This window comes from Diospyros lotus, chromosome 7 (assembly GCF_014633365.1).
Source record: "Diospyros lotus cultivar Yz01 chromosome 7, ASM1463336v1, whole genome shotgun sequence".
NCBI lineage: Eukaryota > Viridiplantae > Streptophyta > Magnoliopsida > Ericales > Ebenaceae > Diospyros > Diospyros lotus.
Genome location: NC_068344.1, coordinates 9,391,261 through 9,419,093, shown reverse-complemented (window position 1 = coordinate 9,419,093; position 27,833 = coordinate 9,391,261). Strand labels below are relative to the sequence as shown.

Here is a 27,833-nt window from a genome sequence, read left to right as displayed (position 1 = left end):
ATAAGATTTCTTATCTTTCCCTCAAAGGTTTTGATAGACCATATTATTAATTATTAATATTAATAAGAATATAATTCAAACTTTCGATATTATATTTGTTTTAATTTTAAATTTTTTTAATTTAACTCAATTAAATAATACTATTTCTTCTCCTGCCTTTGCTCTATTTTTTGACGAAGATGACAACGACATTGAAGGTGACGAAGATGACAACGACATTGAAGGTGCAGTAATTGGATTGAGAATTATATTGGGGATTTGTCTGAATCTTTTTATTTTGATGAATAGATTTTGATGTTATAGAAAATTTTTATTTAAAAGAAAAAGGAAAAAAAAAATTTTAATACAAATAAAATTTACACTATCAAAGTTAATAATCTCATTATTTCCTATCGGGTCAATGTACATCATGTATTGTGAGTCGTATTAGTTAAACATTAAATTAATTAGAATCAAATAAAATTAAGAATGTAACAATAAAAAAATAAAAATTAAAAGATAAATTTACATTATAGAAGCAACCTTACGAAAGATACAACCCGAAATGGAGAATCTTCGTGACATGACGTGGCATTGACTCTGTTATCATTACCTTTTTTTTTTATTTCTCTTTTGTTTTTTGGGAAAGTACTTTACTTTAAAATTTTCTCTGGCCTCCGCATTCCTTTTTGATTTTGAGTTCAATCGCTGTGCTCTGTTTTCGGTTAACTCAAGAAGGAACAGAACAGACGCCCAATTGAATTGATTCCCCAAATTATTTTTATTTTTAAAATTAAAATTATTTTCAAAGATGGTTTCAATGATTCAGCCCGACCTACGGTCAGCGCTCCAGATCGCATCCGCTTTCGTCCATCGCAATCCCGGCCACCGTCCGTTGCTCCACCGCGGGGTAGCCGCTGTTCGGCGTCTGCCACCGCGGAGTTTGACCGTGAGGGTGAGATCTTTCTCCTCCAACGAAAGCGAGATTCCCGATGCTGCCGCGGCCGTGGAGAAGGTGTGTAACAAGCCATCGGTGTGCACCGCCGATGAGCTCCATTACGTCTCCGTCCCCAATACCAACTGGAGGCTCGCTCTCTGGCGCTACTCTCCTCCTCCTCAGGTCCATTCTCCTTCTCATATCATTTTCTTTCACAACGTCTCCTGATTTTTGTTTCGGATGTATGAATAGGAAAGAAAGAGGACTTTTGAATTCATTTACTCATGGCTAACCTAATTACTAACTACTTGGTTTATCCAAATCACTTGTGTGCTCAATGAACTCACGTATGACTGGATGAGAATCATGAGATGTACTATTAATTGCTTCATTTATGCTATTCACTTGATTCTTCCAAATCACTTGGTTGATGGGATATGTTCTGAATAATACATGTCTGTAATGTGCAGGCTCCTCCAAGGAATCATCCGCTGTTGCTGTTGTCTGGAGTGGGAACTAATGCCATTGGATACGATCTCTCTCCAGGGGTTAGTTTACTCTTATCTTTGACCCTTCCCCTCTCTCCAATAAATAGTTTCAGTTTCAACTTTAGGTAGGCGTGACGTACGTGTATGCTAAGATTGAAAAGAGACTTTGGGAGTTGGAAAATGTAGGATTATCTTTGACATGATGCATAAGCCACTTCAAGTCTGTTGATGCCCTGTTTGAATTTTATAATTACTTTTTATTTAACACCTCTAGAATATATATAACTAACCCACCATTGATTTGAACTCTTACTTTTTTGTCCATTGGATGATTCATGGTATTTTTATGCCCAATCTGTGGGTATGCATGCAAAGAAAATGACATGTGCAGGTTTAATTTTTATGCAATGGTCAAAGTTTTAAGTATACCCATCTCAAACACCTCTTGTCTTGAAGGGATTTCACTTTATCACACAGCTAGTTCCAAGCTCAAGTAAAGAAGAGTTGGCTTAAGTAGCTTACAACTAGAGTAAAAATTGTTTGATCTTTTATTATCAATTTTGAAACACTACATGAGATATAATGGCCTTACAAAAGATATTAGCATGAGATATAAGGCTTGTGATGAAGTTGATGAGTAGAGTTTCATATAATTACCCTTGCATTGTATTTGACTATTTGTTGAAAAATAAAGCCTCAATAAAGATGTCAAGCGATCCCTCTTTCTATATTTTTTATGCATTTCTCTTTTACTTTTTATTCTTTTTCTTCTTTATATTTTTTTTAGGGCAAGCCTTGGTAGCAATAGTAAGGTTATTCCTTTGAAATCAGAAGGTCTTGGGTTTGAGTTGTGGAAACAATCTACCAATAAAAAAAGCAAGGAGAAGACTGTATAAATTCGACCCTCCCCTAACCCTTGCAAGTGAGTTGCTTTGTGTACTGAGATGCTTTCTATGTCCTCTCTCTTTTTAGCAACTAACAGTGCTTGAATCATCTTGTTATGAAATTTTAGAAAGTTTAGAAGGCTTGATAGGATGACTTTGGAGAAAAGTTGATCCATCTTGTGTATGATTTTTTTTGTTTTCTTATTGATAAATCCATATTCTTATGTTTTCATGTTGTACAGGTTGGTTTCATAATATCAACTATGTGATGAAACACAACCATATCAATTATCTTCATTCTCATCATATGAAAAAACTTTTCCATATAAAGATAATGTTAAAACTTTATTTCATTATTTCCTCACTAGAATGTTGTGTTTGGAAGGTCATCTGGCGTAAAATTTTACCACATTGTTCTTTTGCATGGATTTGTATTGTTAATGTGACTTTTATAAGTCAATCGGCATTATGATGCTGTGTCACTGACCATAACTTGGTCAAGATTAGGTGCAATTGATGATGATGAGATTGAGAAAGAGCGATTTATATATGTGGTTTTGTGTCCTGGATTTGCGGCATCGATCCAGTTAAAACTTAAACCATTAAACCCATATCTTATGTAACTATTTAGCTCAACCACACTTCACTCAAAGATGACAGCATAACTTGCTTCTTTCCAAAGACACTGTTTAAATCTCTCCCATTTCCCTCCTTAATTAGACTTTTTAACAAAATTGAACTTGTGACTTCAAATAAAATTGTTGAATGTTGCTATGTGTCCCATAACTTTGAAACGCTCCCCCACTGATGCACTAGTTTACCTCTTCAAAATTACCAAATATTCAATGTGAAATTTATGTAAAAAGCCAACTTTTGCATTAAGGTGTTGACTTTTCATAATTGAATGCACATTCTGACTAACAAGGCTCTATAATGTCTCTGAACCCTTGTAAGGGCCTGTTTGTTGCAGCTTAAAAGTTGCAACTTTTAGCTTATAACTTCAAAAAAGTTGGAATGTAGTGTTTGTTTTAACTTATAGAATTCTAACTTATAGCTTTTACTAGCTTTTAGAAGGGGTAAAAGCTGGCTTTTTCAAAGTTGGGGTATCCCAGCTTTTACAACTTCTGCTTAAATGATTATATTTTTGTGACAATTTTGCCCTTATTTTTAACAAAGAATTACTCATTTGTCTATACAATCATGGGTTTTTCTTCTCCACTGCCATCTCCATTTTCAAATCTCTTCTTCTCTTTCGCCATCTTCCTCTCTCTCTATACTTTAATTAATTTTTTTATAACACTTGAAACTTATACATATACACTAATTAATTTTTAAATTATCATTCTATAACTACTAAAGGTATTATGGACAATTATACAAAAAATAAGTTATTTTACAGCTTATGGTATCAAACACCACAACTAATTAACTACAACTTCTAAGAAGTTGCAGCAAACAGGTTCACAACTTATTCTAAGTTTTAGAATCTATAATCTAAAAAGCTAGAAGCTATAATTTCTTTAATTAAGCTGCAACAAACGGGGCCTAAGTTGGCATACTTTACATTTGAATACTTTCATAAATTGTTTTCATCTTTATTTTTGCATTGTTCTTGAATAGTTTATGCAGATTATTTCCATGCCAGTTTCTGTTGTTTTTCAGTTGGTTCCTTTTTTTTTTTTTATCTTTTTTTTAAATCTTTATTTTATCATATTTCCTTGTATCAGTTTTGTTCCTAATATTTGTTGCTTCAGCTTCAATGCTTCATAAATAGATAAATTTTCAAATTATTAGGGCATTCACACAATAAATATTGTTACTTATATCTCGCTAGGGTTTATTCAGACAAGTTCCTTTCAACATTGTGGCTCAGACAGGCAACAATGGTGTTGAGGTCTAATTGAGTTCAGGTGGTTCCTAACCCAAGTGCTTGAGTTGTGAAATTGTTAAGCTTATAAATGTTCAAACCCAAAAATTTGAAACTGAGAAGATAGCACAAACATCACTGATTGCAAATTGAACACAGAATTTAACATTCAAATGCAGGTAAATTTTAGTCACTGTAAACCTGACTAAATTTTCATTTGGGCTTGGCTTTCAAGTCATATGATCCCCTCTGACTCCGGTGGATCTTACCCCATTATTTTCACATATCTTATTGCTAATATAGTTCGTAGAATGAAGCAATTCAAAACCTCTTTTTATACCTTCTTAAATGAGGGCTCATTGTATACTCAAGTCTCATTCTTCCAATTACATGTGTGCAGTCTTCATTTGCACGTTACATGTGTGGTCAAGGATTTGACACATGGATTCTTGAAGTTCGAGGGGCTGGATTGAGCATGCAGAAACCAAATTTAGAAGGAATTGAGCAGTCTGCCCAAGAATTATCTGATCAGATGAAAGCTACTGCTCAGACTGCAACTGATAAAGGTTTTCATGCAGACCAACATTCAAGCAATATCTCTAGTACGTTGGTAGATGCTGATATATCCCTTGTCAAAGAAGACCAGCTAAGGGGGATGGCAACCGCATGGGATGAGTCCATTGTAGTGACAAAGTTGACAGAAACTTTTATGCGTCTATCAGAAAGACTCTCTGGCTTTCTCAGTGAAGGCCAGTCACAAATTATGTCTGCCAGATTTTTGGATCAAATATCACGACTCATGGAGGATTCTTTTCTTTACGAACGTTTTAATGAGATAAGAGGAAAACTTTCAAGTTTGTTAGAAGTGAGGCAAAATTCTGCTGTGGCTAGCCAAATCAGGGATCTGAGTGAAAAGCTTGTAAATATTATTGAAGAAAATCAACGTTCTGTTTCTCCTCAGCTGTTTAATCTGCAGGAGCGTTTTTTCACAACAATTGATGATTTCCAGAAGCAACTTGACTTGATTGTGAAGTATGATTGGGACTTTGATCATTACTTGGAAGAGGACGTCCCTGCTGCGGTGAGGTGACTTTCTCCTTGCTGGAAGGCTATAAGCTTGTGATTCCACTTTTCTTAGTCCTAATGCATTCTTCTGATTCTTTCATTGAATTTTTACTGCATGTAAATGAATTATGCATTAACATCACATGGAACAGTCGTCAGTTCTTTTTTTCCTTTTTTCTTTAATCACCTTATGCTACAGATGGAGTATATAAAGGCCCAAACCAAACCAAGGGATGGTAAATTGCTGGCAGTTGGACACTCCATGGGAGGTATCTTGCTATATGCTCTGCTTTCGCAATATGGTAAGATAGCATTTTCTATTTAACCTACAGTCACTTGTTACCTCTTGTGAGCTGTAATGCTCCCTGATCAGGAAGAAAAGAACAGACAGAAACTTCCTTTCATAATTTAGGAGTTAATTATTTAATATGGACACAGCCTTTTGTGAGTATTGGTTTTCTTCATTTTTCCCATGTATAATTATAGATGACTAATGTTCTATTATTTATGATTATTGGTCAAAGAAAGCTTCTAGTCTATTTAGACCAAAAGGATCACAGGATTCCACAAAATTGTTTATAGTATTTCAAAGCCCAATACTTCAAAAACCACAAATGAAACCTGATATCAGATATTGAGTTCTCTCACTCAAGATGAAAACAAGAGCATCCATGTTCCAATTTGCTTGTATATTAGATGGACTTAAGTGGTCATTTAAGTATCAGGTTCACATTGCCATGTTCTGAACATCAAGACACTGGTAGATTTCATATTTCTTAAAATACTTGTTTTACCTTTTGCAACAAAATGGTACTTACAACTTAAGTTGGAGTTTTTTTTCCATAAAATGGAATCTTATTGCATGATTGTTACAGAATTGGCTATTTAGGCATACCTTGCATGCCCAACTACACACACCTGGCACATACCTCATATCCTTTTAAGTGTTGAGTGTCCAACATTTCTGCAACTTTAGAAAATTTTATGTAATATAGATTTACACATTTTCATGAGTTTGTAATCATGTTTTTCTGTTTATCATAGTGATGAGGAATGAGGATTATCAGGATTCAATGTTTGATAATGGTATTTAGAATTTTGATTTATCATAATCTTTTTAGATTTTAGAGTATGTTTATCTTCTAGTTGGGATTTATTGTCTATTTTATTTTGTTGAGATGATTATGGTTAGTGTATGATTTCAGAATTATGCTATATTAGGATTTGATTTTGCCTATAGCTAAATGTATGTTATATTCAGAAATACACTGCCTTTGATTATTTTGAATACAGAGTTATCAATTTCCTGTTTATTCTATGTCAATATCATCTGAACACTTTTAGCTTATTGTATTGTGGCCATTCAATTCATATACATATGCATATTATGTATATATGTGTTCATCTTTTTCATGGAAAATAGATGACTAGATCATGGAAGAAGATGACTAAGACATTAAGGAGTGATATTAGCTGCATTTGATTCTTAAACTACAACTTTATATGTTGCTCATGTTTCCTCTATATTGTTTAGAGCTGCTACAGGAAAGATGATCAAAGTGATTGTTTCACGCCCATTTGTTGGAGTTTATACCTCAGACGTTTAGTATACTTGTATATGTGGCAAATTTTTGTGCTGTTACTTTAGAGCAGATAATTTAGCAATCTTTTCAATTCCACTGTATGTGTCTCAAAGGCCTTTGGTATGGCTACCTGCAAAGATTTAACTGTGTTGTCCATGGAAGCACTTTGTAGAATTCCCTCCCCTAAAGATTTGCTGATAAGAATAGACTGATATGTCTGTGTTGGACCGTGTATAAATGTCATAGTATCACAAGTACTGATTTCCTTTGTTAAGAATATTTTCTATTTTTAAGTTTACGAGATAGTTTCATAATTTATTCGTCATTTTAAAACTTTCTTCCCATTTCTGGTTGTCTGAAAAGGTTTTAAAGGAAGAGACCCTGGGTTGGCGGCTATTGTTACTTTGGCATCGTCACTAGACTATACATCTTCAAAATCATCGCTCAAACTTCTCCTTCCCCTTGTAAGTTGCTAGAATGTCCAGTGAAAGGTTACTGTTTTTGTAACTACCTTGTGTATGTCTTAGGTGGGATGTCCTCTTCCAAAGGTGTGATATGAAATAATTTTCTGTGCAGGCTGATCCTGCACAGGCTCTCAATGTTCCTGTTGTTCCTTTAGGGGCATTACTGTCAGCAGCTTATCCTCTTTCATCTCAACCTCCTTATGTCTTGTCTTGGCTTAATAATCTGATATCAGCAGAGGACATGATGCATCCGGAGTTGTTGAGAAAGCTTGTCCTGAACAACTTTTGTAAGTACAGCATCCAAAATTTCTTGGGTTTTTATTTGAAAGTATAAACTTTCTTACTTTATTGGTGCTAAAATTGAAGGCATGGAGTCATATTTTTAGAGTAGTTTCTAAAAAACCTCTCCATCTACAGCATGCTATGTGACTTCATCATGACCTTGAGATTATTATGTTATTGCTTATGCATCAAAACTGAATACATAAATGTGTATGTTAAAATATGTTGATAAAAATGCTTTAAATATATAATTTACATCTTAATGGTTGATTTTCAAGCCAAGGTTGACACAATCTTTTAAGTCCCCTGGTGCTGTGAATTTTAAGGCCACAGAAAATGATGTACCATTGGTTTGATGTTTTGATGGGCAATAAATACCCTGATGCCTTCATGCAACAGTTTGAGGATGTAATTTTACATTTTCACCAATAGGCAACTAAATTGTGAATCTTTGAATGGACTGATGTAGTAAATGACCTTGGTGCAAGTTATATTATTTTGGATTTGAGCAAGATTACCAAGGGGCTTATTCCAAGAGGAAAAGAGTAACCCAGGCATGCCTCTAATCAATTTGGAAGCAGCTAAATTTAGTAGTTTGACTTGTATTTTAGTTTTTTTTCTTCAAATTGACTTGTTGCCTTGATTCATTGCCAATCTGGTGAATCATATCAAATAAATAAAATAAGTGCTGAGAATGATGATTTATATGGATAAAAATGAGATTGTGCAGCCTTGAACAACATTACTGAATGTTGGTACCTGTTAACAGAGGCTGCTGGGAGGAGGTGTTAGACCAAAGATGTTGTAGGATAGTAACTTCTCTTAGGTTTAAACTTGTGTTCTTACACTTGGCTTGGTTTGGAATAATGGAATGCAATGCATGAGAATCTAAGAAGCACCGATACGGCGACACGACATTTTTCAAAAAATTAGGACATGGGTTGGGATACGTTAGGTAATGAACTAAATTTTTATATTTCTAGTGACATAATAAAATATCAAAACTATATTCTAAACTCATAAATATGCATTTAAAATTCAAAATACGAAGTTCCAAATAAATAGCTCTAATCTCGTTACTTATTTTGAATTTAAACACCAAAAGATCTAAAACGAGTATCTAGGATTAAAAAAAAATAAAAATAAAGACTAGAGTTAGGTAATATATAAACGCAAAACGTAAATCAATCCTTCATACTTCAGGTTTGTCATGACTCCAAGGATAGATTAGTAAATATAATAGTAGGAGTTTACATGCATTATACAATAATCGTAATTTCCTTTTCTTGTTTTTTGTTATAAGGCTTTGTCCTTAGCTAATATAGGCTGTTTTTGTTTTGCACATGGGTGCATCTGGGAGGCTGTTGGCTATATATAAGCCACAACTGAGGATGAGAGGTTATGTTTTGAATTGATAATTGAATACTTTGATTTCCTTCCTCTAAATTCTCTCTCTCTCGATCTTTCTCTCCCTCACTTTCTATCCTTCTGATTCTCCCTATTCTTCTTCTAAATTTCCCTCTTCATTCTTCTAATTTCCAATCCAACCCTAGGCTAAACCCTAGGTACATGACAAATTGGTATTAGAGCCAACGATCCTTGGTTGTGATTCCGTCGATTTTAGTAGTGAATTCGGTTCAGTCACGTATTGGAGGCAAATTTGAGCCATCGGGATCATAACGATCGTGATCGAATTGGTGAATTGCGGTGACCCACTGCGATTGGATGGGAATTGTGGACTGTCGATCCACAGCAGGTGGTGTGATCAGAGCCAATCCATTCAGGAGGTGGTGTTAGAGGCGATTCCTAGCAGCAACTCTGACCGTCGATTCAACATAAATTATCAAGTGGCATGTGAAGGTGAAGCAAATTCCAGCGAATTTCATGATTATGGCATATCCGAGTCCGAGTCTTGAAGATGAAGCTAGTGGTTGACTCGGGGTTGGAAATTCAGAGGTTGCTCAACTTTTGGAGGCGACTTGAAGGACAAGATCTGTTTTTCAGATCCAATCATGACGTACGAGGAGATTTCGGCTATCCTAGTAGCTGGATCCAAGTCGCTACATGTGGTAAAGGCAAGCAAACCTAGGCGATCTTGGCTGTTGTTTCCTAGTGACGGTGCTCAACTATTGCTTTGTACTTTTCGATCACTTCACGGTCGACGATTCCAGTGGTGAAATCAATTTCAGTAATTAAAGTTCGGGGTCTGGTGATTCAACAGACTCGGCGAGTTCAAGCATTCCAATAAGTTTGGGTGGGTCTCTCTTTTGAGGATTAATTCTCGGCCATTGATTCTCGGAATTAGATTCCGATGCATGGAAGGGATTAATGGCGGATAGGTAGTTGCGATTTCGAATTGGAAGGCAATTCAGAGCCGGTGGTTATTGGCTACTGCATAGTGACTTAGGCGAAACCTACAGGTTGATTTCGGCTTAGATTGCTACTGATTTAGAGTAGTAGAGTCGAGGTGATTCATAACAGCGATTCAGTGAAATGGATCCAAGGTTGCTGAATTGAGAGGAGATCGATTCTCAATTAGGTGGAGCATAACAACTGTCTTGGAGTCAATTGATTTTCTGGAGGCTGTAATAGAACTGATCGAACTCACAGGAAGTACTCGGGGCTTCCGGTTCGAATTGTGGAGGGGAAGCAGAAGGTTCTACTGTGAAGGCGGAGCAGCTGTTTGATTCATTGTTGTGTCCGAGCTGCTGTAGTCGAGGTTCAGGGAGGTGACCTCAGCCATTATTGGAACTAATTAAGCGGTGATTCAGGAGATTCTGATTAGAAGTCTGACAACGCATATTAACAAATCAGTGAAGAAAATTCCACAAGCGGTGGATTCCAATCGAAATTCTAGGCTGTGAATAAGGGGAAACAAGAGGTTGATTTTAGCTTTGAATTTTGGTTAACTTGGTTCGAATTGGACAGGCAGAGAAGAGCGGGTGCCTCGGCTATTGAATTGCGTTGAGGCGATTCTAGTTTAGAGTCGATTAGCTCACGAAAGGGTGTGGATTCAGTATGTATAGAACTTTTGCTCCTTGGTCACCGAAGTATACTACTTCCACTAAATCAACCATGGGGAGCAATGCACGTATGAGACCAATGGAGTTTCAATTGCGACAGACGGATGTTGCATTTTCAAGGGGATGTCCTATTTGTGAGGCCATGGAGAGCAGTGCACACATGAAACAAATGAGGTCACAATTGCAGTAGAAGAATGCTGCATTTTCAGTTGGAGGTAGATAGCATGAGGAGTTTGGCCAGAAGAATCAGGCATGGGAAAAGTTAGATAATCAGTTCAGTCAAAGGCATAAGGAAAAGTTGGATAATCAGTTTGGTGATAGCCTGATCCAAGGTCTAGCTTGGAAAAGATAGTGGCATTATGCAGCTCATCCATTAGATCTTCTACCAATGGGATAGGAAATTTGTCTTTTATAGTTAGGGTGTTTAATTGCTGGTAATCTGCACAAAAATGCCAAGAACCATCATTCTTCTTGACTAGAAGGACTGATGAGGCAAAAGGGTTGTGGCTAGGTCTTATGAAGGATTGGTTTAGCATCTCCCTTACCATTCTTTCAATTTTTGTTTTTTGAGTGGGAGAGTATCGGTAGGCCCTGATGTTCACGAGTTCAGAATCGGGTTTAAGGTTGATAGAATGGTCTAGGTTGTAGGTGGGAGGTAGGGTATTAGGCTTAGCAAATAAGTCCTCAAATTCAACTAACAATTTATCAATAAGGTAGTTAGAGTGTACCTGGCCAATTTTCTCATTGTTGATTGACAAAGTTAGTTCCCCACGCATCATTTTCCCAGGCCCTTCCTCCACTACCACAATCGAAAACAGTTAAGTCAACTTGCTCCATTTGCTCTTAATGGCTTTATGCAAACTCTTCCTTGTTATCATCTTACAGGTATTGGTTTCTCTCCCCCCCTTTTAGCGTCATCCTTTTCCCCTTCTTTTTCAAAAGTCACCTCCATCCAATTAAAGTCAAAATTGATGGGGCTTACCCATTTCATCTAGTCAACCCCTAGGATTGCATCACATCCTCCCAATTGCAGTAGCTTGAGATCTGCTTCAAATTCCTCTCCTTGCATCTCCCAATTGAATCCATGGCAAGCTGAATTACTCAACACCCTTCCCCCATAAGCTACTGTTACACTCAAGGGTTGAGTGTCTGAGAGTGGGCACTTTAATCTCCTAGCAGTGCCTTTATCAAGGAAGTTGTGAGTGCTTCCACTATCTATCAAGATCATTAGGCTCTTGTCCTTCACCTTCCCTTCTACTTTGATTATTTTGTTGTTGGTCACCCCCTTCAACACATGGAGTGAGATTTCACCGTTGTCTTCATCTCTAGAATCTTCACACTCCTCAGTTCCTTCTCCTCCTTCCATTCCCTCCTCTGAGTCACCTTCTAATAGGAGAATCTGTCACCTACATTGATGCCCAGGGAAATACTTATCCCCGCATCTAAAACACAAATCGGGTTGCCTTCTCTGATCATTGAATTTCCTATTCAAGTGGGGTACTCCCGATTGTCTAGCCCTTGAGTTGCTCCCTACCCACTCACAGTTTAATCCCTTCCCCCCTTGATGGGAGGTTCCCATGGTCATAGCCTTATTTTGCTGAATCTGCTTCTTCATCAAGGCCTCAACAACCATCTGTTGTAGTCTAGCACTCTCCACTGCTTGTTCAACCGTTCGAGGCCTGACCATCTTAACCATAGGCCTTAGGTCATCACTTAAGCCACTTAAGAAGCTGGACACGAAATAAGCCTCAGACAGATGAGGGTCGTGGCTGCTCATAAGAGATCTAAGCTCCTCAAATCTCTTTAAGTAGGTTTTCAATTCTCCCACCTGCCTTAGTTTGTTAAACTCTTCAACAATATCTGACATACTTCTTTCTCCGAACCTCTCGCATAGTTTTTCAACAAATTCCCCCTCAGGTAGGATGATCCCTCACACTCGTCCATCCCTGGTACCAAGCATCCACTACGTTGTCAAAATAGGTAGCCGCTAAGGATACCCTGCTACCTTCTTGTATGTCATACCATTCGAACATCCTTTCACACTTCCTTACCCACTAGTGGGGGTTATCTCCTTCGAAGACAGGAATCTCCATCCTAGGCATGGGAAACCTCAGTTGTTGACGATGGCCTTGCTCTCCACGGCCCCTCTCTGACATTGTTTCCACATCCTCATCCTACCCCCCTCCTATGTCGGGGGTTTCAGGCCTACGAATTGTTTTATTGTTTCGTAAGAGAGGGTCTGTTCTATCTCTAGGAGGGAATTTAGGGGCCATACTCACCGAGTTTTGGCGTGTGAACATCAATATAAATTGTTGAAGCTGCGCTCCTAACTCCTCCCTCATTTGCGCCATCTCCTCCTGCATTTGTACTAGCGTTCCATCTAGTCTCCTTTCCAACCCCCTTATAGAGCCTTCCATCTTATGATCGATCGCCATGATCGCATCATGGTTACGTCCATTTCCCAGCTCTAACTGGTTGACTCGCCTTTGGACTTCGAACATGGAAGAGCTAACTTGCTGTAGCTGGGATTCCATATTTTTCATGCGAGTTCCTTCCGCCATGACTTCTAACAACCTTTGGTCGGGACGGGGCTCTGATACCAAATTGTCACTGCCCTTGGCATAAACAATAAGCTTCCCTTGACTCGATGAGATTCAAGGGATCAAACAAGGAAAATTAGGGAGAGAGAGAGAGAAGAGTAAGAAAAAGGAGAGAAGAGAGAAAAGAGTGAGATGAGAGAGTGTAGAAGGAGAGAATAGAATAGTCATGTATTCTGATTTTGCATGCCCTCTCCTATGGAATAGGAAGAGTACATATAGTCGCTTGGCATGGGTGTGGATGTAGCGGATCATCCCCCCTTCAAGCAGTTACAACAAACTCTTTTGTCCTTTTCTATGGCTTTGCATGTTGCCCCCCTACTCTAATAGAATTGCCAATTGGAAATACAACAACAACAACAACAACATATCCAGCCATTATCCCACTATGTGGGGTTGGCTACATGAACTCTAGACTTCTATGTGGGTTACATCCCAACAGATAGTTTGTCTGGAATTCATATTTGGATCCGACTAGGTTTTACGCTGGCTGTCGGTTACCTAACGCAACCCTCCTCCTTTATCTGGGCTTGGGACCGGTAGTGGATAACATCCCTTGGCGGAGTAATGATGAAATGAAGTTTGAACACCATCTTCACATGGAGAAGTTTCATGAGATGGTGGTGAATGAAGATAATTGATATAGTTGTGTTCCATCACTTAGTTTATATGGTGAAACCAACAAGTACAATATGGAAACACAACATCAATTGGAAATACAACAATTAAAATAAAGAAAAAACAACATAGCATAACAAGAAAACAAATAAAGACTGAACGACAAAAATTTAAAATAGCCTGAGTCGTGACAAAAGGTTGAAGAAGGTTGGCTTGGTGGTTGAGAGGATAAAGGAAGAGTTAGATGGGTGTCAAGAGTGAGATCATCATCTTCACAATAGTGCTCCCCCTGAAGATAAGATGGGGGAAGAGAAGAAAAAAAAGGAGTAGTTTCATGAAAGGTAACATCCATGGAGGCAAAGAATTTATGAGTGGACGAATGATAGCACTTATACCCTTTCTGAGTGATAGAATACCCAAGGAAGATACACTTGAGAGCCCGAGGGTCAAACTTGTCATGGCCATGTTGATGAAGATGTACATAGACCGTGCACCTGAAAACCTTTGGAGATAAAGTGGATGAAATGGGGATAGACTGGTAGCATTGTATTAAAAGCTAAATGGGACTCTTGTTGTCAAGGGATCGAGAGGGGACACGATTAATCAGATGAGTGGCAGTGAGCACAACTTCCCCGTAGAATTGTTTAGGTACACAAGACTGAAATAATAAGGAACCAGTAACATTTAAGAGGTGACGATTTTTCCTCTCACCACCCCTTTTTGTTTTTTTTTTTTTTTTTGGGAGGGGGGGTGGGGTGGGGGAGGGGTGTTGACATGAGAGGACTCGTGAATAATGCCTTCTTTGAGAAAGAATTGGTTTAGACATTGGTAAAAATAGTCTTTGCCATTATTCGATTGAAATTGTTTTATACACACCTCGAATTAGGTTTTGATCATGTTGAAATATTTGCCTGAGGATTAGACATATGGTCACGGAAGAGGAAGGACGAACAAAAGGTATTAGATTAAAGCTCCTAGAAGTCTGGTAGTTAGGGTTATATCTGTAACTGCAGGCAGTTATTAGAGTCCTTGTATATCCCGCCCTTTATAGTTTATAAATAGAGGGTTCGGGAGTCTTATTTTCACTCTCAATATGTTTTTCATTTTGTCTTGTGAAAAGAGTATGTGTTGTGTGTTTGTGGGAGAGAAAAGTGGTATTACTTTGTAATCTCTAGGTAAGGCAGCTTGGTAATAGGGCTGGGAGAGAAATCAGTGCATGTAATCTTTGTTTTCATTTTCAAGATAGTGAAGACCGTCGTGACCTTTTCAGTTTGGATGTAGGTTCTCCGTCTACTAGTTTTGAACCAAGATAAATCTCTTGTTTTGTATGAGTGCTTTGATTCTGTGTTGTTTTCCTGTATTCCTATTTTTGTTCTATCCGTGAGTGAGGAATTGTATTTGTCTTGAGGGAGATTTGAGTGTGTGTCGGCGAGAATTGTTACAACAATTTGGTATCAGAGTGGGCGTTCTTCACACATTCAAAATTTCAAGAAAGACTCAAGAAAGGAGACGCAATCCAATAGGCGATCATGTCTTCCATTTCATCCTCCACCAGACATGATATAGAGAAATTTGATGGACAAAATGACTTTGCCCTCTGGAAGATGAAGATGAGTGCACTCCTCGACAATCTTGGCCTTGAGGAGGCACTGGAAGGAGAAGCAAAAAAGCCCAAGACTTACACGGTAGAACAAAAGAAGGAGATCGTCAAGAAGACATACAACACGTTGATCCTAAGCCTCAGTGACAAGGTACTAAGGGAGGTGTCAAAGATGAAGACTGTTGTTGAGATATGACTCAAGTTGGAGAGCCTATACATGACGAAATCCTTGTCCAGCCGTCTCTATCTCAAAGCCAGGGTCTTTACTTTTAAAATACAAGATGGTCAGAAATTACAAGATCATATTGACGAGTTTAATAAACTTTGCCTTGATCTTGATAATATAGATGTAAAGTATGAGGATAGAGACAAGGCATTAGTCTTGCTTCTTTCCCTCCCTATGACTCATGAGGCTTTTGTGATATCTTAAAGCATGGTAGAGATACATTATCTTTAGATGATATTATAGGGGCCCTAAACTCAAAAGAATTACAGAATAAGGTGAAAGGAAAATCATCCCCAGGAGATGCCCTCACTGCTAAAAATAAAACTGATAGAAGAGATACTAGAGGAAGAGGTAAGTCGAGGTCAAGGTCAAAATCTGGAAAAAGGCCTATTAGATGTTATCATTGTCATGAGGAGGGCCACATTAAAAGACATTGTTCCAAGAAAAGAAAAGATCATCAAGAGAAATCTATTGATGGAAGTAGTGTTTGTGAATTTGGGTATGACAGTGCTAATGCACTGGTTGCCTAAAAAAAAATTGAGAGTTATGATTGGATCATGGACTCCGGTTGTTCATACGGTATGCCTGACCTCTAAAAGACATTGGTTCCAGAATTATCAAGAAATTAATGGGGGGAAGGTCTTGCTAGGGAATAACCATGAATGCAAGGTATTGGGGATTGGTGATGTAAGACTTAAAATGTATGATGGATAATTTAGAATCCTAACAGCAGTAAGGCTTGTTCCAGAAATTAAGATAAATTTAATTTCTCTTGGTGAACTAGACAGAAATGGTCTTATCTTTAGGGGTAATGGTGGAGTCTTGAAAGTCACCAAGGGCTCCCTAATATGTACAAAAGCAGTGCTTCAGAATGGTATTTACATTCTGCAAGCAACCACCTTAAGTGGGGAGGCTGCAGTGGCCAGCAATAGTGCCCAGATGCAGGGCAGATTGTGGCATTTAAGAGTGTCACATATCAGTTAGCAAGGGCTTAAGGAGCTGGCCAAGCAAGGCATTCTGGGTAATAGGCAGGTTGCAAGACTTGACAAATGTGAGTCTTGCATCTATGGAAAGGCTGCCAAAGTTAAATTTAGCAAGAAAGCAATCCACTCTTCCAAATCTCCATTAGATTATATCCACTCAGATCTTTGGGGACCATCTCAGGCCCAAACACATGGAAGCTCTAGGTATTTCTTATCTATCATTGATGACTATTCTAGGATGGTGTGGGTATATGTCTTGAAGACAAAGGATCATACCTTTGAAGCTTTTAAGACATGGAAAAAGATGGTAGAAAACCAAATGGGGAAGTCTATCAAAACCATTAGGACCAATAATGGGTTAGAATTCTGTAACAAAGAATTTACACAAATGTGAAAGTGGGATAGTTAGGCACTTGACAGGCCTAGGAAACCCAAAACAGAATGGGTTGGCTGAAAGGACGAACAAAACTCTATTGGAAAGAGTGAGATGCATGTTTTTTTATGCAAAATTGCCTAAGTCTTTTTGAGGGGAGGCTGTATCAACTGCAACATATGTAATAAACAGATCTCCATCTGTTGCAATTGAGTTTAAGACTCCTTGTGAAAGATGGTCAGGCCACAAGCCATCCTTAGACCACCTTAGAGTATTTGGGTGCCTTGCCTAGGCTCATGTAAAACAAGGCAAGTTAGAACCTAGGGCTAAGAAATGCCTATTCATAGGATATCCCCACTGGAGTTAAAGGTTATAAGTTGTGGAATCTTGAGTCCGAGGGGCCTAAAACTATAATCTCAAGAGATGTGACATTTGATGAAGGGTCAACCATGGAATTATCAGATACAAAAGTCCATCCAACCTTAGGAGAAAAGTCTAAATCTATAGGTATAGAAGTCCAAGAAACAGTACTTGAAAATGTCCAGGAAGACTCCTTTGAGCAAGATTCTGCTCAATATGAAGAAGGTGAGGAAAAGAGTGATGCCGATTCTAGTATAGGTGACCAGCCTAATACCTCTAGGTATAGTGTGGCTAGGGATAGATAGCAAAGAAGTAGAAGGCCTCCTCTTAGATATGGTTTTTCAGATCTGGTGTCATAATCCGAAGTTGTAGGGGAAGAATCTCTCACTTTTGGGGAGGCAGTGTCATCAAAGGATGCAAAATTATGGATAAAAGCCATGAAAACTGAAATTGAATCTTTAAGGAAGAACCAGACATGGATACTGGTTGATAGAGGGTAGTAAGCTGAAATGGCTCTATAAGATTAAGGGGCTGAGAGCAATCCAAAACCTAGGTACAAAGCTAGGTTAGTTGCTAGAGGGTTCACCCAAGTCCCAGGTATAGACTTTAATGATGTCTTCTCACCAGTTGTGAGACATACCTCAATTAGGGTGTTGCTTGCTATAACAGCTCACTTAAACTTAAAATTGGAACAAATGGATGTTATCAGAGCCTTTCTCCATGGAGACCTAGAGGAGAGGATATTAATGGAACAACCTAAAGGCTTTGAATCTAGAGGAAAGGTGGAGAAGGTATGCCTGCTTAAACAATCACCAAGACAATGGTATAGGAAATTTAACTTGGTAATGTTAAACCAAGGATATAGAAGAAGATCCTATGATAGCTATGTTTATTTTAAATATGTATCTCCTAGTGTTTCAATCTATTTGCTCCATTATGTTGTTGACATGCTCATAGCAAGTCAGTCAGGAGCAAGAAATCCAGCAATTGAAATTGAAATTGAAGTCTGAATTTGAGATGGAGCTAGGGGAAGCAAAGAAAATTTTAGGGATAGAAATTTCCAGAAACCAAAAGCATAGAAAATTATACCTTTCCCAAAAATCCTATCTAGAAAAGCTAATCAAAAGGTTTGGAATGGCAGATGCAAAGGCAGTCAATATGCCATTTGTTGAACATTTTAAATTATCCTCAGATTAGTTTCCAAAAGATGAAGAAAGTATGAAGGAAATGATTGATATTCCTTTCACAAAAGCTGAAGCATTGTTTGAAGTTGCTTTAGATGAATGAAGAGATTGGAAAAGAAGATCGAGTCAGATATGGTCTATATGCAGGTGGCTATCCTGGAGCAGTCAAATCCTATACAAATAGTGGAGAATTTGTTGAAATATTTGCCTGAGGATTAGACATATGGTCACGGGAGAGGAAGGACGAATAGAAGGTATTAGATTAAAGCTTCTAGAAGTCTGGTAGTTAGGGTTATATCTGTAACTGCAGGCGGTTATTGGAGTCCTTGTATATGCTGCCCTTTATAGTTTATAAATAGAGGGTTCGGGAGTCTTATTTTCACTCTCAATATGTTTTTTATTCTGTCTTGTGAAAAGAGTATGTGTTGTGTGTTTGTGGGAGAGGAAAGTGGTATTACTTTGTAATCTCTTGGTAAGATAGATCATGTGATAAAAATTGGGAAGAATAGTGGAAATGTCATATTTGTCTTTCATAAGGTAAACCCAGGTGACCCGAGTGCAATCATTAATAAAGGAACCAAACCATTGAGCCCCAGTGCAATTACGAATCCATGAAGGACCCCATACATCATTATGAATTAATGAAAAAGGGAAATCAGATCTTTTATTAATCAAGGGAAAAGAAGTTCTGTGATGTTTAGCAAGTTCACAGACTTCACAATGAAGATTGTCAAGAGATACATTGTGAAATAAGGCAAGAAACATAGTTTTTAAGAGACTAAATGGAGGATGGCCAAACCGATAGTGCTGCAGCAAGATCTTGGAAGTAGTAGGAAAGGGGTTACATTGTGATGGGAGAGCCAACCAGTGCCCTAATCCGTTCAAAGTGCTGGCTGTCTCAAGATAGTAAAGTCCATCCTTAACCTTAGCAAGTTCAATCATCCTCCCTGAAGTCTTGTCCTAAAAACACAATGTGTGTCAAAAAAAGGTAACATTGTAGCTCAAAGATTTAGTAAGTTGGCTTTTGGATAAAAGTTGGTAGATCTTGAGAACATGAAGAACGTTGGTTAATGGGATATGGGGAATGAGATTGATGTTGCCTTGACTAGCTATAGGAATATGAGAGCCATTTGCAACGGCAATCTCTTTGTGGCCCAAAAGGGGTTTGTAGGTTTCAAAAAAGGTGGGACACGGTGTCATGTGATCAGTTGCACCTGAGTCAAGGATCCATGAAGGAGGATGTGGGCTTTCATTAGCATTAAAGGAACAAGTAGAGAGACACTTACTAGAGGTGGTTAGAGAGCATGCAGAACTAGAGCCAGAGAGAGAATGGATAAAATCTTGCAGCTTCTCAATTTCCTCCTTACGTAGTTTACCGAGTTCATCACTACCAACAGAAGCATCTTGGGACTAATCTGTCATTTTGTTAGTGTTTGCTGACTGTTATGCTTGTCCCTAGAATCCACCAGTTCGACGTACAACTTGAGCCTTTCCATGAAGCTTGAAACAATTTTCTCTCGTGTGACGTGGCTTCTTACAAAATGTGCACCAAAGACCATCTTTATTGGAGGGCTTAAGACGATCAGTTTGATTTCCCACGGTTGTCTTTTCTCCATTAGGCTTCCTTGATACCATGGCAGATCCTTTGGTTTGCTGAGATTCCAATATAACCAAGCGCCTGCTTTTCTCAACTCGAACAATAGAGAAGACTTCCCCCAATGGTGGCAACTTTCCTCTTCCAAGGATTTGAACTTGAACAGGGTCAAACTCTAGGTTTAGACTTGCTAGAAACTCAAATACTTGATCTTGTTCAATCAACTCCTTTAAGGTTTGGGCATCCTCGCTATCTTTCATCTTTAAATTCTAATAGTGATCAAGTTCTAACCACAAGCCATTTAGTGTATTGTAATAGTTAGTCATAGAAAAACCTGCTTGTTTCGTAGATGCGATTTTGGTTTTGATTTCAAACATCAAGGCTCTTGCATTTTCAAGTATGTCTTCCGAACAGTTTCCCATACCTCCTAGGTAGTGGATAGAAACATGCAATTGCGGCTGATTTCAGATTACATAGAGTTCCACAACCATGACAAAATTGTCAAGTCCTCCTCGTGCCATGTTGCAAATCTCAAGTTCTCTTTTGGTGGTCCCATTCCATCATGATGACTTAGCTTCTCTTTGCCTTTCAAGAGCATTCTCACCACTTGAGATCACTGTAGGTCGTTTCTCCCATCTAACCAACAAGATGGGTTAAGATTTTGGAAGTCTCTTGTTGCAATGTTGTGAGCGACTCCACTCAGCATGCTGGTGTTAGGATCAGCTAAGGAGCGGCTAGGGTTGGTGGTTGCAGAGATTGAAGACATCTTTCAAAAATTGAAGGTGATGGGTCAGTGAACAGATCAATCACCAAACAAATCCATTCATTGTAAGGGCATAGTAACTTGCTAGAGTAGGAAGCTGTGACGTTGTGGGAGTTCGAACGGCAAAGATGGGAAGCTTGAATCAAAGGGCTGCTAGAGCAGGGACGTTGCAACGCCAAAAAAGAGGCTGGACTTAACAAGTCGTCGAAACCAGGGAGAACAGAATAGGTAGCAATGGTCGGGGGCGACGGTCTAGATTTGGGTCATCAAAACCAGAGAGAACAGAATAGGTAGTGATGGTCGGCGCGACGATGATGTTCTAGGGCCACTAGCGACGGTAGATGGTCAAGAGCAACGACCGATAGGGACACCTTCTCGATCTGGGTTAGCAATGAACTGGCAATTAAGGCACATTGGTGACAAATTGACAAACTAGGGATTAAAGCACACCTAGAGGCGATGTAGAGATGGAGGCTGATGGGATGAAGGCGATGGCAATGAAGGCCAAAAAAACCTAGCTATGAAGGCCGGAGAAGCAAAGAGTCGCGGAAAAAGACGGCAATGAAGGCTGGATAAACAGAATACCCTTGGAAACAAACCACTCTGATACCATGTAAACAAAGCTGTAATTGCTTTCTCATATTTATATTGTAGGGTAAATCACCCTATATATACACGTAGAAACTTACAAAGCAGGAAAGATTACAAGAAGGAAACTATGAAGAAAGGAAACCTAATCAAATCTGTACAAAAGGCAACTACTAAACATGGAAAGATTCTAACAGTCAATCCCACAATCAGAGGAGATTGATTGGGGTGTCTACTAATCAAATCAAATCGGTTTCTCTTTATAGTTTCTGATAGGCTTGTGGCTATGTTGATGTCAGAAGAGATGGAAATAGATGTTCTTGATTCATTGTTGCTGAAAGTTTCTGAGTTAGGGAATTGCAGAATCTGTAATGTTGGATTATTGATGAACATTACTGAATGTTGGTACCTGTTAAAGGATATTACAAATGGGTAAATTATGAAATCAGCCCTTGATTTTAAGCAAAGCTTAACTTCCAATACGTTCTTAAAATGTTATGCTCCTAGTCCTTGTATGATTAACACATTGATCTACTACGATGTTACTATTCCAATTTTAACAATGTCACTTAGAGCTTACATCATAGGAGCTTATAAGCTCTAGAGTTTATTTTCGAATAAGCTGCTAAAGTTTTTTGATAAAATGTGCTATAAGCTATCAGTTTTATACTTGTGTGATTTGTAAAAGAAAAGCTTGTATTTAGAAGATGGGCATCGGTGCTCAACTACTTCAAAATGTGTAACAGTCCAAAACTTCATTGGTTTAGCATATCATACGATCTAGATAGGAATCTCTCAAGTCAAAAGTGAATGATAACTAAAGGAGATTTGTTGGTTATTTTAACAACAAATCTCATCACTATGAAAAGGAGCTGAGAAATGATCAAGAAATTAGTAATGAGGCAGTTATAGATGACTTCAAAAGGAGATTTGTTGGTTGATCTAGTCCCTTACTATTGTAAGCGAATTTGGCTTGTGGTGAAATTAAATCCCATTGATCTGGTCATATGACCCACCCACCCAACATCTAAGCACCCTACCTACATTGTGGTTAACAACTTATGTTTGTCCATTTGTTTGGGGATGATATGTGCAGCTAACCCAAGGGGTAGCTCCAGGTTTAGTCAAAGTTTTTTGAGTGGCTTAAAAACTTAGTCCCCTCCTAAAGTGAATGTTCTAAGTATGCCATGCAAACAAATTACCTCATTTGAAAACTAATGAGCTATATGAGATGCATTAGAGGCCTTTTGATGTGGAACGAAATGAGCCATCTTTGGATATGTATTGACTTTTGCAAAACCAAAATAATCCTCTCTGCAAAATTCATGCGAACATGCTCCTAAGGTCCATTAGGTTCAGGTAAAGGAGCATACAAGCTTGTGTTTTATGAGTGACCCTTAACCGATTGGCAAATTCTACACTTATTTACACAATGCATAATATCTTGCCTGAATTCAGAGAACTCTGCATCCTTTTGTGGGTAGAAAACAATCTCAAGATTATCTTTCTTAAAGCTATGTGTGTTCTCTCCATCATGTTGGTCCTCCTATCAAATTGCCAAGGATGCCTCGGAAGAATGTCATACCTGGACTGGAACCACACCACATGAACCTCATTTTATAATCCTTTCAAATGGAAAATTTGACCAGGCACTGGTGAGTGACAGAGACCTCACCTACTTGCTTGAACCAAGCCCCTTAGTAAGGTTACCCACCTTTTCATTTTGTAAGCTAAGCTTGTGAATAATTTTATGTGGTACAAAGTTTTTTGTACTTTCAGTATATATTACAATCAATCAACTTTCCCCTATCCATGCAAGTGGTCTGGGAAAGACTTCATCTCAACCGTTTATTGTGAGAAGGGGCTTTTGGAGCTATAATAATGCGCCATGAATCACAATAAACTGGCCTTCATCACTATCTACTTCTCTGCTTGGTGGCCTGTTTTTTTCCTCTCCTACTTTCTTCTCGAAATCATACTTGTCCTCTTTACATGGAACATGGATATTGTTATCTATCAGGTTTGATTTTGGGATGAATTTTCTTTGAGGGCATTTAAATGACATGTCCTGGTTGCTCACATTTGAAGTAATTGAACGTATGTGGTTCAGGACCTCCCTCCATACTTGGGTTGAATTGGTTTTGATGGATGTAGAAAGTGTTAAGTTTTGAACTTCTCCCTTGGCATTGCATCGGTATAACTCATTTTTTTGTCATAACATCTGCCCCCCAACCCCCCACCACACCAATACCAAAAAGAAATTCTTATTGGTCATCTTCCATCTAGTAAAAATACCACTTCTAGAATCCTGCATTGCATAACTCATTTTTTATAATAACATCCTTAGATCCATTCATAAAAGACTTGTTTAGGGGTCGGTTAGTTGTCGAGAGAGAGAGATCCCTAGCCAGAAACCTTGGGGGAAAGACTTGACAAAGGCATGATGCCAATAATAGTCAATCAAGCAAATTGAAAACCAAATAAACTCGCTGGCATGGTAGGGCGATTAGGAGTTGATGCACTTCTTTGTAACCAAAACCGAATTAGTAGGGAACGTAGGAGGATAGTTAAGGAAGAAGAAGAAAGGTGAAAAATGGAAGGAGAGAAGAGAAGAATATCCATCTTCAGAAGCAGAGAGCACAGCACCAGCTTTAGGTTTCTTTTCACCTCCAATATTGAAAATATTTGGAGGGGCTAGGAATAAAAATATTTAGCCCTAACATTCGTTCCATTATACTTATGTCCCACTCCTTCCGTTGCCTAATTTATTCTATCATTTGCTAATCACATGACCAATAAGTGGATGTAGGCATTCCACACACCGTAGGCTAAATTAACCAACAAATTCCGTTTGTATAATCAAAACAAAGATATAACATAATTAATTAAAAACAAGAAGTAGACCGAATCACATCATGTTGCCTCTGGCTTTCTGTTTCTTAGTCTGATATGCTTTGCTCATACTTGACAGGTACAATCCCCGCAAAATTACTCTTGCAGCTGACAACAGCATTTCGGGAAGGTGGGCTCCGGAATAGGAGTGGTATGTTTTTCTACAAAGATCATCTTCATAAAAGTAAAGTTCCCGTCTTAGCCCTTGCTGGAGATGAGGACCTAATATGCCCTCCAGAAGCTGTCTATGGTGCGTTTTAAGGAGATTCATCTTACATGTTCCTATTGGACCTTGGTAATTTTTACTTAATTTTTGTTTTTCTTGCTTGTCATCTTTCTAAACAGAAACCGTAAAGCTCTTTCCCGAGCCCTTGGTCACGTACAAAGTATTTGGAGAATCCGAGGGTCCACACTATGCTCATTATGACTTGGTGGGAGGACGGCTGGTATGCAAATTATCAATTCTTTTACTTGTCATACTTTATCTACATCTCAAATCTTATAACGGCTTCAAATTTTGTTTTCACTCGACATGCAGGCTGTAGATCAAGTACATCCATGTATAGTACAATTTCTTAGCTCTTATGACTGACACCCAAACAAAGATTTGTTAACACCAAAATTCATTAGGGCTCCCGTGCCTAGTCTAGAGAAGGGATGAGGTACCAATCGTTGATGTTCTTTTGAACCCTTATTAATTGCCCAGTGATGACAATTAGGATGAACCCTAAGCTCTTTTGAACCCTTATTAATTGTCAAATGTCGATGTTCTTTTTAATTGGTTTTCTGTGTAGGTCACACGTGCGAATTTCATGCCTCTAGGATCAAATATACTCAAAAGATGAACAAGTAATACAAGTGGGGGCTCATGTTGTTTTTGTATACGAAGCAATCTGTCCATGCCACTGTTTTTAATCTTATTAATTTTATTCTCTGCAAGGCACCGTAACTGTTGTTGTAGCTCAGATTGTTGTATTATTTCATTTCTGTTCCATTGCCTCTTGTCACCCACTTGTACAACTCTCTTCCACCCCTCTCTCATTGTCAAATGTTACATAGCTTCCAGCCTCTCTCTGCTTCTTCTGTTCATCAATTTACGTCAATTTGTTCTGTTACATTTGTTCTCCATTTTATGCAGTTTTCTTGCTAACGATAATTTATTGCCAAATGGTCGGTTTTGTTTTGTCTGACCTTCCAAAGATTCTCTTTTTTTTTTTCTTCCCGGTCGTAGCTAATAATAATTTGTTCTGTAACTAAACTTTTACTTATACTAGTGGGGTCCGGGTCCGGGTCCTCGTTTTTATTGTTAGTTTTCAAAATTTTGGAAACAAAAGTAGAAATGATTTTTTTTTTTTTTTTAAAGAAAAAAAGTTATAAGTTCTGGGAACATCTAGAAAAGTTGACATTTTTGGAAGTTCTCAAATTTTATTTCTGTTTTCCTTGTCATTCCCACCAATCTCTCCCCCTTTTCATGAGATAGATAGCTTTTTATGACGACTCTAGTAGAGAGGAGAAAAAGAGTAAAGAGGAAAAGAAGTTATCAAAGAATAATTTTAATTAAAAATCAAAAGTGGAAGGAGAAAACTGTAAGTTTTCTAAACAGTTAGTTTTGTTATTTAACCATAATATTAGAATATGAAGAAAATGTCAGCAGAAGTTATGCCTCGGTCACAAATTCAGCTTACAAATTTTACCCACATTCTAAGCTAAGTTCATAATAAGATTAATTATTAAATATATCATTAATTTATGATATTATATTATTAATGGTATGGAGATGTATTGTCAATTTTGAAAAGTATCATTTTGCATTTTTTACTCTTAACTATTAACAAAAAGGGCTATCATTTTAGAGTGATAGTGCATATTAGTTTTCTTTAGATTTAATAATATATCTTTGTGTTATTAGGGTTGCAATCAAATCGAGTCTAGTTGAACTTCGTTAAGCTCAAGCTTTGCTTGGCGAGCTATTTTTTAAGCGAGTCTTAAAGCTTATCTCGGGCTTTACTAGTCAAATAGTTGACAAGTTAAGCTCGGACGTCTGTTAGTCAGCTTGTTTAGCATCTCAAAACAGATTTTTATATTACACTACAAACTATGTTTTGTTATATTTTTCTAAATTTTTTTAGGAAAAAAACAATGTTTGTGTGATATCAGGAGAGAGAGAGAGAGAGAGAGAGAGAGAGAGAGAGAGAGAGAGGGGGGGGATACCTTTGCAGGTGGCTTCAAGGAAAGGAAAAGTGTTGGCCCAAACAGAGAGAGGGAGACAAGGAGATGAAGACAATTAAAGAGAGAGTTGAGGAGAGAGAGAGGGAGAAAAGTTGTCGATTAGAGAAAGATGGAAACAAAGGAGATGCAATAAAGATATAGTGGGAAGGAGAGGAGGAGCTGAGGAGACACATATAAAGTCGTATGTATTAAAAAAATGGTATTAATGTATCTTCAGCCACATTTTGAAAGAATGGAAAATTCTACCACATTAATTTATGACGCATTCTCGGTTCAAAAGGTGAAATCGCTTATCTTGGGTGTCTCTCACACTCGGCCTAACAAGACGTGGGGGAGATTAATCATGGTGACCCAGTCAGACGCAGTAACTAGACCCGAACTCACCACGCACAAGGAGTCCCCCCTCACTTTGGAGAGAGGTACCCCACACTGTCCCTTGCGAGATTCGATCGTCGGTCTTGATCCAAGATTCACCACGGAAGGCACTTTGTGCCCCTTTCTTGACCAACTGAGCTGCCCATGCGGGCTATGACGCATTCTCATTGGCATGATTCACGGGTGGGGCAGTGGACTAAGTCTAGTATAAAATTTTTCATTCTGAATTTTCAAGAGAAATAAGGGTCCAACGAGGGTTTGATGATTTTGGGTTTGGTGGGGAATAAAATTAGTTGTAGTGTTGAGTCAAGATTTATATGTTATAAAAAATGGTTTATTTTCTTATTTTTATTTTCATTTTCTCTCCCATACTACAATCAAGTAGAAATAAGAAAAGTTGTCTAATAGGTTTTAGGTTTTTTTCACTCTTGATTAAGTTTTGAGGTGGTTTGTTATTATGTTTAAATTAAACTGATTTCCAGAAAGATTTTTCCTAATTTGTTATTTTGCTTTATTATATATATATATATTATATTAAATGATTAAATTAATATATATAATAATTTTAAACAAATTTAATTTAATTATATTATTATAATAATTTAAAATTTGATAACTTTACGTTAGATAATATGTTTATAAAATTATATATAAATGTATTAATGTGTTTATAAATAAGTTTATTCGCAAACTATTCATGAATTTTTAATTAAATATGTTTACAAACATCTAACTAAACTTATTAGTATACACGAGTTTCTAATTTAATATATTTGAAAGTTTTAATGAGTCGAGTTCTATTAAGGTCAAAATTGGATCGTTTATAAATCGAGTTTTAAAGTTTAGCTCAATTTTGTCTTGTTTACTCTAATGAACGAA

At 37.8% G+C, this 27,833-nt stretch overlaps 1 protein-coding gene across 1 annotated transcript; it reads left to right on the top strand.

The window, feature by feature from the left end:
- Nucleotides 1-658: 658 nt before the first annotated feature.
- LOC127806186 (uncharacterized) lies at nucleotides 659-25,353 on the top strand. Its single transcript, XM_052343306.1, has 10 exons — nucleotides 659-1,099; nucleotides 1,387-1,464; nucleotides 4,556-5,236; nucleotides 5,420-5,522; nucleotides 7,167-7,267; nucleotides 7,380-7,554; nucleotides 24,430-24,600; nucleotides 24,696-24,796; nucleotides 24,889-25,012; nucleotides 25,145-25,353. The coding sequence occupies exons 1-9, from the start codon at nucleotides 791-793 to the stop codon at nucleotides 24,940-24,942; spliced, it is 1,773 nt and encodes a 590-aa protein (XP_052199266.1). The 5' UTR covers nucleotides 659-790; the 3' UTR covers nucleotides 24,943-25,012; nucleotides 25,145-25,353.
- Nucleotides 25,354-27,833: the final 2,480 nt, after the last annotated feature.

What these genes read in the sequence shown, in the direction of transcription:
- LOC127806186 (XM_052343306.1), top strand. Translation starts at nt 791, where the DNA reads ATGGTTTCAATGATTCAGCCCGACCTACGGTCAGCGCTCCAGATCGCA. An exon ending in GATACGATCTCTCTCCAGGG is followed by an intron (nt 1,465 to 4,555) that starts GTTAGTTTACTC and finishes ACATGTGTGCAG; the next exon opens with TCTTCATTTGCACGTTACAT. An exon ending in TCAAACTTCTCCTTCCCCTT is followed by an intron (nt 7,268 to 7,379) that starts GTAAGTTGCTAG and finishes TTTTCTGTGCAG; the next exon opens with GCTGATCCTGCACAGGCTCT.